Source organism: Labrus bergylta, chromosome 16 (genome assembly GCF_963930695.1).
Source record: "Labrus bergylta chromosome 16, fLabBer1.1, whole genome shotgun sequence".
In the NCBI taxonomy this organism is placed as follows: Eukaryota; Metazoa; Chordata; class Actinopteri; order Labriformes; family Labridae; genus Labrus; species Labrus bergylta.
This window is the reverse complement of record NC_089210.1, coordinates 6509348-6523721: the sequence shown is the minus strand read 5'-3', so window position 1 is coordinate 6523721 and position 14374 is coordinate 6509348. Positions and strand designations below refer to the sequence as shown.

The window sequence follows — 14374 nt, the reverse complement described above, 5'->3', positions numbered from 1 at the left end:
ACCTCCGTCAGGATGAGAGCGCAAAACACAGCTCTGCACTGAATTGCGTACGGCTCTTCTCCACTGAGTTGAGAAACGTGCAGATCATTTTAGGATCTGATTCTGTTCAGTTTTTTTTTTTTTTCATGAATTGTTAGCTACACAACATTAATGTTGGGGGGCACGCTGTCTCACACATATAGACCGACTGAACATTGAATTGTGCTGAGCATGAACGTTAATGCCGCTTCAATGAATTTAGATTCTCTTGAAAAACTTACTTTGCAGCGCAGATGCATGCTAGTTAAACACATCATGAGGATCCTAAACTCAGATGAAATGTCTCACATGTGGAAAAAGTGCTCTGCCTACGCCCACGCTGCTCTGCACATACAGTATTCTGCTGTTACTGCACTCTTATCTCCAGCCGCCCACCCTGGAGACTTGAATACATGCGTTATCTCTCTCTCTCTCTCTCTCTCTCTCTCCTTCACTAACACACACACATACACATGCTCTTTGCAATTAGCACACAGTATATGCTAGCAAGATCCTCACACGTGCACACAGTCACATGCAGAAAACACACCTGCACAAGCAGACCAATTCTCTTATTTACACACACACACACACACCACACACACACACACACACCCTGGTGTCTTTACTGTAAGTGTCCTCGGAGACTATTTGGCATGCTACCTTCTTTATAGCTCCCCTCAAACAGCATTTGATGGTCACTTTAACAGGCATCATCTAATATTTATTGACCTGCTCCGCTGAGGGTTTAATGCTGGTCTGTGCTGTGGTTAACCTCCCGGAGCTTAGCGTAGCATAGCGCTTTAGCAGCATGAAAACCTAATTTCTCTGACTTCTTAAAGGTGTTGTCATGCTGCGAGCTCGCTGGGAAGCTCTCCTTTCAGTCATGCTTTGAAAGGATGCAGTATGTTCCCTGCAGCTCGGGGAGCTTTGCATCTCAATTGTTAATTGTAAAAAACATTTTTGGCTTTTATTGTAAAAGTATGCAGGAGGTGTTTTTCATATCCGGTCTAAAAAAGAAACTGAAAAAGTCTGACTGTTGATTACAAGAAGGACCAGCTTGAACACTTCATGTAAATGTGACATTTGTACTTTTCGTCATGTCTTCTAATCATTGCACACATGCCTCTATTCCCGTCTTATGGCTGATCACAACCTGAAATTTGCTCTTTTTCGCTCTAATCAAAGCAGCCTCTCTTTGTTAGCTGTGGTTATACCACTTGCAGCCTTATCTAATTGAGAAATCTATCATATTCTTTATGTACTAATTGTTCTCCTGATCACAGAGTTCATAGCCTACATAAAGATTTAACTGCAGTAAAGTGCATTTCAACTGTGCATCATCCAACATGAAAAACCTTAATTTTGCTCATGATTTGAAGATGATCCCTAGTGACGAGTAGATTTCTGATCTCACTTATCTTTTCTGAAATATATTCAAAAATATCCCATTTATGACTCAGTCGTTTGTATTTATTTAATCATTACAACAGAGCAGGTCTAGACCTAACACTATGTCACATGATTTAAAGAAACTCCATATTAATCCACCAACGAGGAAGCCCTTTTAAGATTCTCTAAAAACACATTGGCATGTATACTGTTATGTTCTCCAAAAAAAAGTAAAGAAAAATGGTCCAGTGAACATGCATCATCATGATATTATTTATTTTCTTCATAGGGAAATATGAATGTGAACCCTGAACCCTGAAAACCAAAGTGCAAACTGATGCCTTTTTTTTTTTCTCTCAATGGAAAGTAAACCACAAGTGCAACCACGTTGTTAACTTACTGACCTAGTAAACCCAGAATCCACAAGATGTGATTTCAGACGGATCTTTGTACAGTGGACAGGGTCAGATCAAATTTTTAGTGTTCCTAAAAGCTAATAAATAAAGAATGGCATCTCTCTAGCGGGACGGAGCCTGAGCTGCTCGGTGGAGTCTAGAGGCACTGACATGAACTTCTGTGAATGAAAACTCCTGCTCGGGAAAAGTGCAGGGTTTCTCTTTTTCAATTGAGGATAGGAAACATAAATTGCCGTCTTCATTTTGGCGGGATTAAGGGAAAAAAACTTTTTTTTTCTGGACTTGGATGAAATTGTGTATCATCGGCCAAGGAAGAACCGTATATGAGGGTTGGGAAACAGACTTGTGTGTCTTGGTGTCTTGTGTTTGTTCATGTGTTCAAGTGTTTCCATGGTGAGTAGTCTATGGGACACAGTAGCACCAGCCCTGCCTCTGGTAATTGGATGACCTCACAACTTGACCAGTAACAATAATTGCTCACACTCACATGAACACACACACACGAACACACACACACACACACACACACACACACACACACACACACACACACACACACACACACACACACACACACACACACACACACACACACACACACACACAGGATTTTTTTACCACTGGAATGCAATTACAGCCCAATAACAGGTTGCCACAGAAGAAGGATTAGTGTCTAAACTGGCGACCTTCGTCTGACTACATGGTCATTACGAAGTGCAAAATCCTGCAGTTCGTCGAGTGTCCACTTGAGGCTGGCTCCAGGAACCCCCGAAGTCACACACACACACCACAGCCCATGGTGCGTTAAGGTTCATAAGAAATGTCAGGGCCCTGCCTGACTCATCATTGCACTCTGTATGAACGAGTCGGCTGGCCTGCATTGCCTACTCCTAGACTAAATCACTGGCATTTCCTTATTTATAAGGTGTTACTTAACCTGCTTGCCTCATACTTGTGTAATTTTATTCATGTGAAAAGTGCTTGAAGCCACACTCTTCACTCTGTAACCAAGTCACAAAACCTATTCTTGCTATCTGTCCCTGAAGGGCATTTTGAAATGGGGGAAAAGGAGATTCAGGTACGCTGCTCCTGCGGCCTGGAATCTCCTGCAGGATGATGCGTGTCTGGGGAAGCTGGTCTCTTTAAATCTTTTTAAAAGTAGATTGAAGGCATTGGAGAAAGAAGCGTCAGGTTGTAGATGCTCTGACTTTTCTGCTCTGTGACTCAGGATATGTTGATCTGTGATTTATGTCGGTAACTTGTTAAATGTTCTGCTGCCCGTCTTGAACAGTACACGCTTGTTCATGACATTCTCAATCCCAGTAAGGTTTTCCTTGTTAAACACGCGTTTATATTTTTCAAAATGTGTTTCTTTGTGTATATTTTCATCACTATGAAGCAGGCCTTTTGTGCTATTTAACCGGTATGCTTATACAATTTTTATTTAGCTTCAAATTCAATAAAATCTGAATTATTTTGCGTAAATATAATTATGATTCCCTTTTGTTTCTTATTTCCTCTTACAATTCTGGACTTGTTTAATATTGTACATTCATGGAATTGTGCTTTTAGTTTTTTTTTAAACATGGACAGTTTTGGAGATTGGACATAGACATTGACTGTCATGAATGAATTGGGTTAAAAAAGAATCTAAATGGTTCATAGAATATAAATAATTTCAGGCTTGAACTTAAGCTCTGCACTCACACACAACATATTTTTTAACTTCTGTTCACAAAATGTGCTGACATCCTGAATCCACACTGACCATTTCATCACTTCTTTTTTTACATTTTGTATTTATTTTCTCTTTCTCACCTATTTTCTTTCCTGCTTTCCTCCCCAGTCAAAGAGGGCAAAAATCTGGTTCCTATGGACCCCAACGGTCTGTCAGACCCCTACGTGAAGCTTAAACTGATCCCAGACCCCCGCAGTGAGAGTAAACAGAAGACCAAGACCATAAAGTGCAACCTAAACCCCACCTGGAACGAGACCTTTAAATTGTAAGGCTTTATGTCACTGTGTCAGTTGTCAATCAGTTGGTGTATCTCTCTGTCTGTCTCTGCCTTCACCTCTCTCTTCCTCTGCTCCAGCTTTCCAAGTTTATAACAGTTTCTTCTCTTTCATCTCTCTCACTAACTCGGTGCAGCGTTTTTCCTCACATTATACTCGGCTTTGCAAGCAAGTGTAACCGCTGGCGTTCAGAAAAAAAAAATAAAAAATCATCTGGCTCCTTCCACTCATGAAAACTTGCTTTTGGGTTCGTTTCCGACAGTTGGCTCTAATTACGTTCTTAATAAGCTGCATCACAGTTTGCGTGGAGGGGAACTGAGATTTGCATTTTCAGGCATCTGGGTGCAGATGTTCGGTTTGAAAGGCCCTTTTTTTTTTTTTTTTACCTCTCCAACAAATGGAGAAAATAGATGCTTGAAGAGTTCAGACAAACAGCTCAAAAGGAGTTCTCTTAACATATTGTACATATAAGCTATAGTGCTTTATCTCGCAGCTATTTCATTGAAAAGAAAATGCTTCAAAACGTTGCACTATTTTATGTTAGCTACCCTTTAAAAGTTAGCAGAATCCAGATGAGACTGATTCAGAGATCATAAGTCTTTACTGCAGGACAAGACCTTCTGATATCTTAGCCATCGTTCAACCTGTTGACTGTCTTTGTGTCGCTCTCAGCCACCTGAAGGAGTATGATAAAGACCGCCGCCTGTCTGTGGAGATTTGGGACTGGGACCTGACCAGCCGCAACGACTTCATGGGATCGCTGTCCTTCGGCATCTCGGAGCTCCAGAAACAAGGAGTGGATGGATGGTGAGATGATGGGGGGGGGGGATTGAATGAAGGAGGGATCGGAGGCAGAGGAAAAACAAATGTAGTGGAGAAGGAGGAGCAAGGAGGGAGGGTGAAGGTGACCTTGTTTGTATTGTTGGAGAAATACTTTAGTCAGAGCTCCTCTTTTTTTTATTGTGGTGATACTTAGTGCCATAGCATCTCTACCTTGTCTCTTTATCTATCTCTTCCTTTTTATCTTTACTGCTCTCTCTCTCTCTTAATCTCTCTCTCTCTCTCTCTCTCTCTCTCAGCCTCTATATCTCTCTATCTTCTTCCCTTTTTTTTTTTTTTACCGACGGTGCTGTGTAAGGGTTTTTAATGAGATGCCAGCATTTGAGGTGGAATGGTGGAGGCGGAGAGGTGCCATTAAAAACCTGATCATCATTGAAAGCAGAGGGAACCCGTGCAAGTGTACGTGTTCTCCACCACTTCATCAATATGCAGCTCTGAAGTTTCATGTGCTGGCGCCGGCATCCATGAAGGGGAACAAGCGTTCATGATGCAGACATAAATGTTTAGGTGGAGAGCTAAAAAAAGATACATTTTCCAGCATGTTTCTGCTCTATTCATTGCACGATGGCCATTTCCCCCCTGAGGTCACACACAGGATGGGGAGTGTAAATGTTGTTTTTTGCCATACTGATGTGTTCCAGGTTTACATGTGGTGAGAAAAAAAGTTGCCATATTTCAAGTTAAAAGATACATTTTCCTCAACGATTAGCTGCCTTTAAAAGGCTAACAGCATTAATCTACCTCCTAACTAACATTATTGTTTTGATGATCAGATGAGGCATAGCCTTCTGAAAACTGTCTGCAAACTTTCTTACATTGTGTAGACTAAATGAGTATTCGTTTGACTTGGAGTATTACCTCTGTTCAGGTTTAAGCTGCTCTCCCAGGAAGAAGGCGAGTACTTCAATGTTCCCGTCGCTCCAGAGGGAGAGGAGGGCAACGAGGAGCTACGGCAGAAGTTTGAGGTGTGTGTGCGCAGTTGTGCCTTTTAGGCCTACTTGTGTTTTTCTTTTTATGTGGGACCTTTTGTAAAGTGTTTGCCAGGATGTGTGTGTGTGTGTGTGTGTGTGTGTGTGTGAGCGTGTTGGCATGGGGAATGCTTGTGAAAGTGTGTGTGTGTGTGTGTGTGTGTGTGTGTGTGTGCGCACGTGCACTTGCATCTGTGTGTGTCCTAGTGAGAGCCTCTCCGAGAGAGCTGTTAGCAGTTGGCAGGCACACTTAGAGTACCATCCGGTCTGGCACACTGCAGGTCCAGACGTGTGTGCGTGTGTGTGTGTGTGTGTGTGTGTGTGTGTGTGTGTGTCTTTGGTGGCTGACCAGTAGGACCACTCATTGACACACTTGGCAGTGGGAAGGATAACCCCACTACTTTTGAAAAATTCTTTTAACGCTTCTCATTCAGTCCTGCTGACACCTAGCCAAAAAGAAAAGAGATAATTTCTAAAGCTGTTTAAGGGACAGTTTTTTCACCACCTGACCTCGTTTGTTGTCGCATACAGTTAGACTTAGACTTTCTTTATTGTCATTCAAACTTTACAGTCCAGATCAGAATGAAATTTTGTTGCATTTGACTCGTTGTAGTACAGGATGAAAACAGCAGCAAGTATTTACATAAAAAAAAAATAAGGTGCAGATTTAAATAAATATAAAAAGAAAAGCTATGTATAAACTTTAACTTAGCTTAGCACAAAGACTTCAAGATAATTCCCTTTTTCCATATCCACTCATATTGTAAGACAATAGACAAAAAGACAAAATTGTGTATTGTTAAGACTTTAAACGTATTTAACTCTTTGTCTAACCTGGCCTTTTTAATATGTGGCCTTATGGGGATTTAACTCACCTTTGGAGCCTGTCTCAAGTGGCCACTAGAGTAACTGCAGTTTTGCACTTTTTGAATATGCTGTTTTTTTCACCCCTGGAGGTCGCCAATTGTTTTGACTTCATCATGAGTTGGTGAACAGATTCTTCTTCAGGAGAAGCAGTGCTCTGAAATCAGATTGTTTTCATTGTTAATAGTTGTGTTGTAAGTTAAGCGCATGAACGTCGGCGAGGTATTGTACTCCCCTAGCCTCTATTCTCTCCTCGCTGTCTCCATTTTACTTCTTTTTCTCTCCTTCACTTATCTGTTTTGTCCTCCGTCCCCTTCACTGCCCCCCTGTGTGTTTCTCTCTCTTTATCTGTTTTCCTCTCCCTTCCTCCTCCTCAAGGTCATGGTCCTCAGACGTTCACTGAGACACAATCTCGGGGGGGCTGCTATCATGCACACACACACACAAACACACACACACACACACAAGCGTGCAGGCAACTTCTCGGCTATAGCTCTCTGAGAGTCAGAAAGCCACAGAGACGGAGAGAGTGATTTCACTTTGGTAACATGACCTGCTTGCCTCCATTCAACCCATCGAGAATCACTCACACAGACTTTCACAGAGGTATTAAGAGGGCAGGTTTTGCAATAAAAATGTATACTGATTTAAAGCTTGAAACATTACTTCATCAGTTTCACTTTAGTTTGTCCCTTTATATGCATTTTTCTTTCTGAAACACAAAAAACGGAGGATTGTGATTTTTTTTTTTTACATTAATGCAATTTAATTTAAAGTCTGACCACATTTGATATAGATAATGTAAAACCAGCTAATATGAGTACATCAAAGCATGAAACATGTAATATCCTTTTGTAAGAGGGTGCAGCTCTGACTATCATGTCAAATACGATCATGTAGATGTGTTCAGGCCTGGAGGAGGGCACATTGAAACTTGTATTTGAGAGTTGGGAGCTATTTCTTTCTTGCACTGAATAAGGCATGCTGCTAATGCCACACCCTCCAATGTGTATTTTATCATCCTGTACAATTGGTCAGACCAGGATGGTCGCGTCTGCTCCTCATCCTCACTTATCTGTTTATGATAAACAAACCATAAACTGCTAAGAGATCACGTCTGAAGTTTCAGTGAGGTTTGATGTCTGATGAAGTGTAAAATGTTCTTTCATCAGTATCATTGCTGCTAATACAGTCAAATAATACTGAAGATAGCAATTCATTGATAAAATGTGATTTTGCACAGAACATATTGTATGTAGAATCCTTTCTATTAGCACCCCCAGCTAAAACTGACTTCCTGCTCAAATAGTTGAGAGACGCATTTTGTGATGGCACCAGATGGCCAATCAGATTTCAAGGGACATGGTCCTGTATGTGTCATGGAGGGGGCAGAAATGCTTGATATCTTGGATGGTTACTTTGTCATCTAAAGCAGAAAAAGGGGTTTTATCAGAAGAGATCCTTAAGTAGTTAACAGTTCTTGCATGTCAGCTACAGAGGCATTATTCATACAATAAAGGAGATGAAACAGACAATGGCTTGTTGCTTCCAAAGGCTTTTGTATCTCCATTTACGTGCACACACACTTTTTAACAATTAAACCAAAAAAACATATCTGAAAAAAACATATCCACCATTCAGAGAGCAGCGTCACTCCATGAAGGCTCAGAGTGTGTTGACTCCAGCATGCTCGGCTGCTCCCAAATACCTCGACTGCTTCTGTGTGTGTGTGTGTGTGTGTGTGTGTGTGTGTGTGTGTGTGTGTGTGTGTGTGTGTGTGTGTGTGTGTGTGTGTGTGTGTGTGTGTGTGTGTGTGTGTGTGTGTGTGTGTGTGTGTGTGTGTGTGTGTGTGTGTGTGAGAACAGATGGAGACAGATAGAGCCTTTTATCCATTGATGAGCAGAGGACTGTTTAGATTGCACCACTATCTCTTTCACACACACACAACAAACACACAGGCGGCACAGCACTTGAAAGCTTTACTCTGACCATTTTCAAGAAGAGGCAGAGGAGAAATCACTGCACAGGGCAGAAGAAGAAGTGCACAGAGCTTCAACCTGGATCAGCAATTTGAAGATAAGATAGGAGAAGATATTCTTGTCCTGTACCTCTGGCTCTCAGAGTCCGGGCGTTTTGTTAATGTTTTAAGACGATCTTTAAATTAAGGATGGCTTAAAGTGGGGAATAGGATTATAACGAGATTAGATTTTAAGATTCTAATAGTTTCCGATGACAAGGTCGACGCAGAGACTATTCAGATGAGATAGAAAGTTGGGAGTGAAACAGAGTGAATAATAGAGAAAGACAGGGAAGTGGTGAAGGACATGAATAAATGGAGAGTTAGAGACACAGGGCACATTTATAAAGATGAAGCAGAGATGGAACCCAGAGTTTCAGTAGTGAGTGGTTGAAGGACGGAAACAAGAGAAATGGTGACAGACATGATTGAATAGAGTGGCGGACTCACGGGGAGGCCATTTTTGTTATGGAAAAGTGTGAAGTGGAGTTTAAAGTGCCTGCGTAGAATAAATGAATTACAATGAAGCAAATGGTTTACATTTTTTTCCCTTTTAACATATTAATCAGTCCAACTGCTGTCTCTTTTATAAAATGTTTCTCTGGGATGTTAAAATGCTCCAAATTCAGAAGTCCTATTTATATTTATATTCAACCAACAGTCTTTTATTTTTATTTTTATGCTGATTTGATGTACTTCGATGTCCTATGTGCATCAATATAGACACATGCATATCCAAATATACATAAATGATTGGTTGCACACTGAAAAGGACTTTACTGTCACTTTACTGTAAGTGAAATACATGATTACGCTGTGTGAACCTGAGGAAGCTAGAGGCGCTTAAAGCATGTTTACGTACATAATTTTCTCCAATTTGAGTAAAAACATGACATGTAGTAAGCACGCTTTGAAAGAAGGTGGCTGTTAAGATTAAAGAAATAGATTTTCTACGGACAATAAAAGAGGTGGAAGTGATAACATTAGATTGAAGGTGTGTTTTTATGGTGTCATCTGGAGGTCTACCAAATATTGCTGCGTGAGGGGATAGACACATTTCCCCAAATTCTCTTGAGAGTCTGGAACAAAGAAAACCAAAAGGTAGATGAGCCTTCAGACTGTGATATGTGATACTGACTTTGAAGTATTCTGTTTCCTCTTTCCCTTATCCAGAGGGCAAAGATTGGGCCAGGCAAGAACACAGAAGGCAAGTCGGCTAACGCTGCGTCCCGCTTCGACTCCAATGGAAACCAAGACCGCATGAAGCTGTCTGACTTTAACTTCCTGATGGTGCTGGGCAAGGGCAGCTTCGGCAAGGTGAGGACATGTTGACTGTTATGGATTTATTCAATGCATTCATTTATAGACCTTTATTAAACATCTTAAATCATGAATGACGCCCTAATTAACAAATTATATATGTTGAGACACAACTATACAGTCAGGAAAAAACCTGACAGAATCAAATAGAGCAGTATCATCTGCATAGAGACGGATATTACTGTTACTATTACTGTTGCAGGTATAGCCTAATTAAAAGTGGTAGTATGCTAAAGGATTATCTTAAGACTCAGAGGTACTACAACTACAAGGCTCTGTTGCAGGATGATATCAGTAAAGCATGAATAAAAACTGGTACCACAGTACCCATGGAGTTAACTCTGATGCCTCTTTGCTAACCAGCCTCAGATGAGTCCCAGCTCCTAGCACCTGGGAGCCGCCATCATGTGTATGCAAAGGCAGAGTCAAAACAAGCATAACAGCCCTTTTAGTCTGTGCTGTGATGAATCCATCTTTGAGTATGAGTGCGCTCTGTATCCACACACAGTATGCAGAGGAAAGTGAAGATGGACAGAAAGAGAAGATAGAGATGGAGGGAGTTAAAGGAGATGGAGCAAAGGTAGACAGAGATGGATGAAGGGAAAGAGAGGAGGACTGTGACGTGACAAGGGGAGAGACTGATGAAAGGAGAGAGAGACAGAGATGTGAGAGCACGGCGGCAAGGTTGACATGAATGAATTGAGAGAGAGGTGAAAACGTCAGACTGAATGAAGAGGGCGAGAGTGAAAAGGAGAGGAGGGGGGGGGGCTCCGGAGAGGGAAGAGTGACATGAATGAATGAAAATCAAGGCGAGAGACAAAAAGAATGGGACGAGAGAAAGAGAGAGTGGCGAGATAGAAAATTGGGTAAACAGTGGGTAAGCGGCAGAGAGAGAGAGAGAGAGAGAGAGAGAGAGCATTGTCTGAGTAGCAGACCTGTATGCTGGATGCCTGTTTCCATGGTAACAGGCATTTAAAGCTACACCGATGCGTCAATGTGGAGAGCCTGAGTCGAGGGGCAATCATTACTGGAATACTGGACGCACATGCGCGCACACACACACACACATATCCCTAAAACATGCACACATGCACACACACAGATACTCTACTTATTTATGCCTTTCCAGGCTATGCACACACCAGTACATTTTGGTAATACGGGCACTGATAATTTAGAGAGAAACACACTATAAACAGAGTTATTTTAGACACACAGAACCATGTACACGCATGCAGTGTGGTGTGTGTGTGTGTGTGTGTGTGTGTTATAATGGTTTTAATGGTTCGTCAATGGGGGCTGGTGCTTCCAGTGCTGCTCCCAGTGTCAGCAGACATCTGCATCACAATACAGCTGCTAACATCTCTCTATGGAAATGCTTACAGTGTGATGCAAACATACAAACACGTGTATCTCATGGGCAAATGCATGCGAGCACAGGCTTTGACCTGATCTCTGATGTCATATCTTCACACACACACACACACACACACACACACACACACACACACACACACACAGTAGGTTTACACACATTCTGGACATGTAAATGATGTGCAGCTTGGTAGCAAACATTTTAACTTCTTTAAAATGTTCTCAAGCCTTTTCCCGTGTATTTTTTTTTTTTTTTTTTTAAAGAACTCTCTCGCTCTTTTTTGGGTTGGAAAAAGGTTTAAGAGGATGTGATTCTGATGATAACTGTTGCTGCCATGGCGATGCTTTGCTTCAGCACCAAGCGCTGTCTACTGTCTGCAGCGCTGCTCGCACACTGTTCGGTGGCGGGTATGTTTGTGTCTGTCACTGACTGTCATACCGTTGTTGTTAAAAAAATAAAAGTGACAATCCAAATAGTCTGGCGGGCCAGTTGCCGAACCCCAATTAACCAAAACATATGGTAAATTAAAATACAAGGGGTGGTGCAATAACACCTTTTAACATTTTATCAACTTGAAAAGCCTGCCAGGTCGTGCACTCTGCCCATGATCAGACTAGGTGGACTACTGTGCATGATATATGACCGTGGAGAATATTACAACAGCCCATTTCATTACAATGAAGCCAAGTATCGTGCAGTGCAATGAAGTGCAGCAGAGTGTGCTTTAGTTTTCCCTGGGTAAATAAATTCACTGTGCAAGGTCAGCAGAGGAAACACAGTGGCATCATTTACGACACATGACAGTTCATATCCTGAGGACTGTGCTTCTGTCAAAACGACCCTGAACAACTTTCTTAGATAAAAGGGCGTTGCCTATAGTGACACATGCTTCGATTCATGTTCATTTATTAATGACACCGTGACCGAAATGACCTTGAGTGAACTGAATGGCATGCAAAAAAAGTAAAAGGGGAGATTTTAAAAATCACTTTCCTAAATATGGCACGCTTGACAGTTTGTAATGATCACAAAATGAATACAAAATTGTCGCTCTGTGTCCTGTCCATGTCTCCTCTGCAGAGGCGTTTGGATTTCGGATGAAACCCTGTGGTTTTGTGTCCTCCCTCTCTTGTGCCGGGCTTGTCCTTGTGTGTTTGGTTGCATAAAATGAGCTTTGGGCCAGATGGTGTCCTTCCTCTGTGTTTCAACTTTACAGACTTTGTATTAACATCGAGTCACACTGCCACCATATGGGATGAGCTCTAGCATGTACACAAATACACACTTCCTCTCACACTTAAAGCTGCTTTCCAATAAATCCCACTCCAGCAGATCTCTAAACTTTTATGCTGAAGATTAGTATGCACATTCTTGAACTGTGCTACCCTCAATGCAAACACACATTACCACCCTCACACACACTTCAAGACTATACTTGTGTGGGTTTTTGTCCATCTGTGCTGCACTTCCTGTAGTATCCCAAACCGAGTGACCCCACTTCATTATCATGCCTGAATATTTATAAGGCATAAACAGCAAAAATATCTCTTGACTCTTTGGGGGAAAAAATGATCGAGTGGACATAAGGTCACCATTCATTTATTGCTCTATTCTTATGAATAATTCAATAATGAGTTTGATATGATTTCTATTAAAGCTTATATTTAAGAAACTTAGGAGGGAGCAGGTATTGTTCCTAGAGATATTTTTCTGTTTTGCATTAGTAGAATACGCAGCATTCTGTTTTCTTTAAACACTGGTCTTTCTAAGATCGAGTCTATCTTCCTTCCCCAGAGCAATGGCACATTAAACACATCAACACATCTATCAAACTCAGCTTTACTTAAGCATTAGAGAAGTTGCTAAAATATTCAGGTCGCTAGATTCACCCTGTGTTTAATGCAAATGAACATAAGAAATGTAATAACCGTGATAACATGAAACACGATCGTATAAAAGATCCTTTGTGGAGGTCTCAAAACTCAATTAGCCTCGTGGCAACTACAAACACTCCATGTTATTCATGTAATGTAAAGCTCAGCCCTTTTTTCTTACACATTCTTCTTTGCCTGCTTTGTTTAAAGATAATAATGGGCGGAGGGGGGACTTGAAATAATTTTAGATTTAAGAGGAAGGCTATGCAGTTAGACTAAGAAAGTTTTAGCAGAGTACTCTCATTTGGAAAAGAGTCTTAATCTGATCTGATAACTTCCATTAGATTTTACTTAAATCAGTTTAGTGTTGTGTATTATTATTATTATAAGTTTTTTATTAGCTTTTGATTTGGAGCCTTAATCTGACTTTGAACAATGCCTGTGTGCATCCACCTCCTTTCTTATCATGAACTTTGAAGTAACTATGTTGAAACGACACAAGAGAAAATGATTTTTCCCAAAATGTTGAACTATCACTGTAAAGCTCCACTTTCTCATTTTGTTAAGGGCACCGACCCTTTCACAGTTGTAATGGTTCATATAATTCCTTCAGACACAGATTACAGTCTAGAGAGTTGAACTTTTGTTGCCTGGTCACAAACCTGCTTAAACTTTTATAAGGTGACCTGCGAGCTGAGACCTGACCCACATTTTCAGCCGCTATTTACAGCCGCTACTGGATTGTTCAGGAAATAATAGTTCATGCGAGGAGAAGGAAAGAGAAAAGTAGGAGAATAAGAAATGGAGAAAATAAAGGAAAGGAATGTTGGCGGTAAGGAAAGAACAGGATACTGTAAACGGAGACCTGAGAGGGGACGATTAGATGTGAGCGTTTACTCCTCTGTTTGAGAGAATTTCATGACCTTGACGACAAGACATTAAAACTGCTGACGACAACAAACACAAACACACAGCAAGGGACACACAACTCATAGACGCTCAATTTTCTGGCATCTGTCTGGACTACCTCCACAGGAATTATGTGTGTGTGTGTGTGTGTGTGTGTGTGTCACAGCTGCAATTACGAACAGATGTGCTCCCAGACTTTAGGAATTAAAACAATTAGGAGTATGGATTGCTAGACTGATACAAATTCCTTTTTTTTCCTGCCCATCCTTTCCTCCTGCACTCCCCCCCCCTCCCCGACTTCACCCCCAATTCTCCCCAATTCTCCTCCCCCATTCACCTTCCTTAATCTTCATTCCCGCCACATTGTG

General features: G+C 41.3%; 1 protein-coding gene across 1 annotated transcript in view; it reads left to right on the top strand.

The window, feature by feature from the left end:
* LOC109993844 (protein kinase C beta type) overlaps window positions 1-14374 on the top strand; it is an 80547-nt gene that overhangs the window by 44210 nt on the left and 21963 nt on the right. Inside the window, exons 6-9 of the mRNA XM_020646940.3 lie at window positions 3673-3829; window positions 4512-4646; window positions 5548-5644; window positions 9702-9845. Of these exons, the coding sequence (XP_020502596.1) occupies window positions 3673-3829; window positions 4512-4646; window positions 5548-5644; window positions 9702-9845 (533 nt within the window). The remainder of the gene's footprint in view (window positions 1-3672; window positions 3830-4511; window positions 4647-5547; window positions 5645-9701; window positions 9846-14374) is intronic.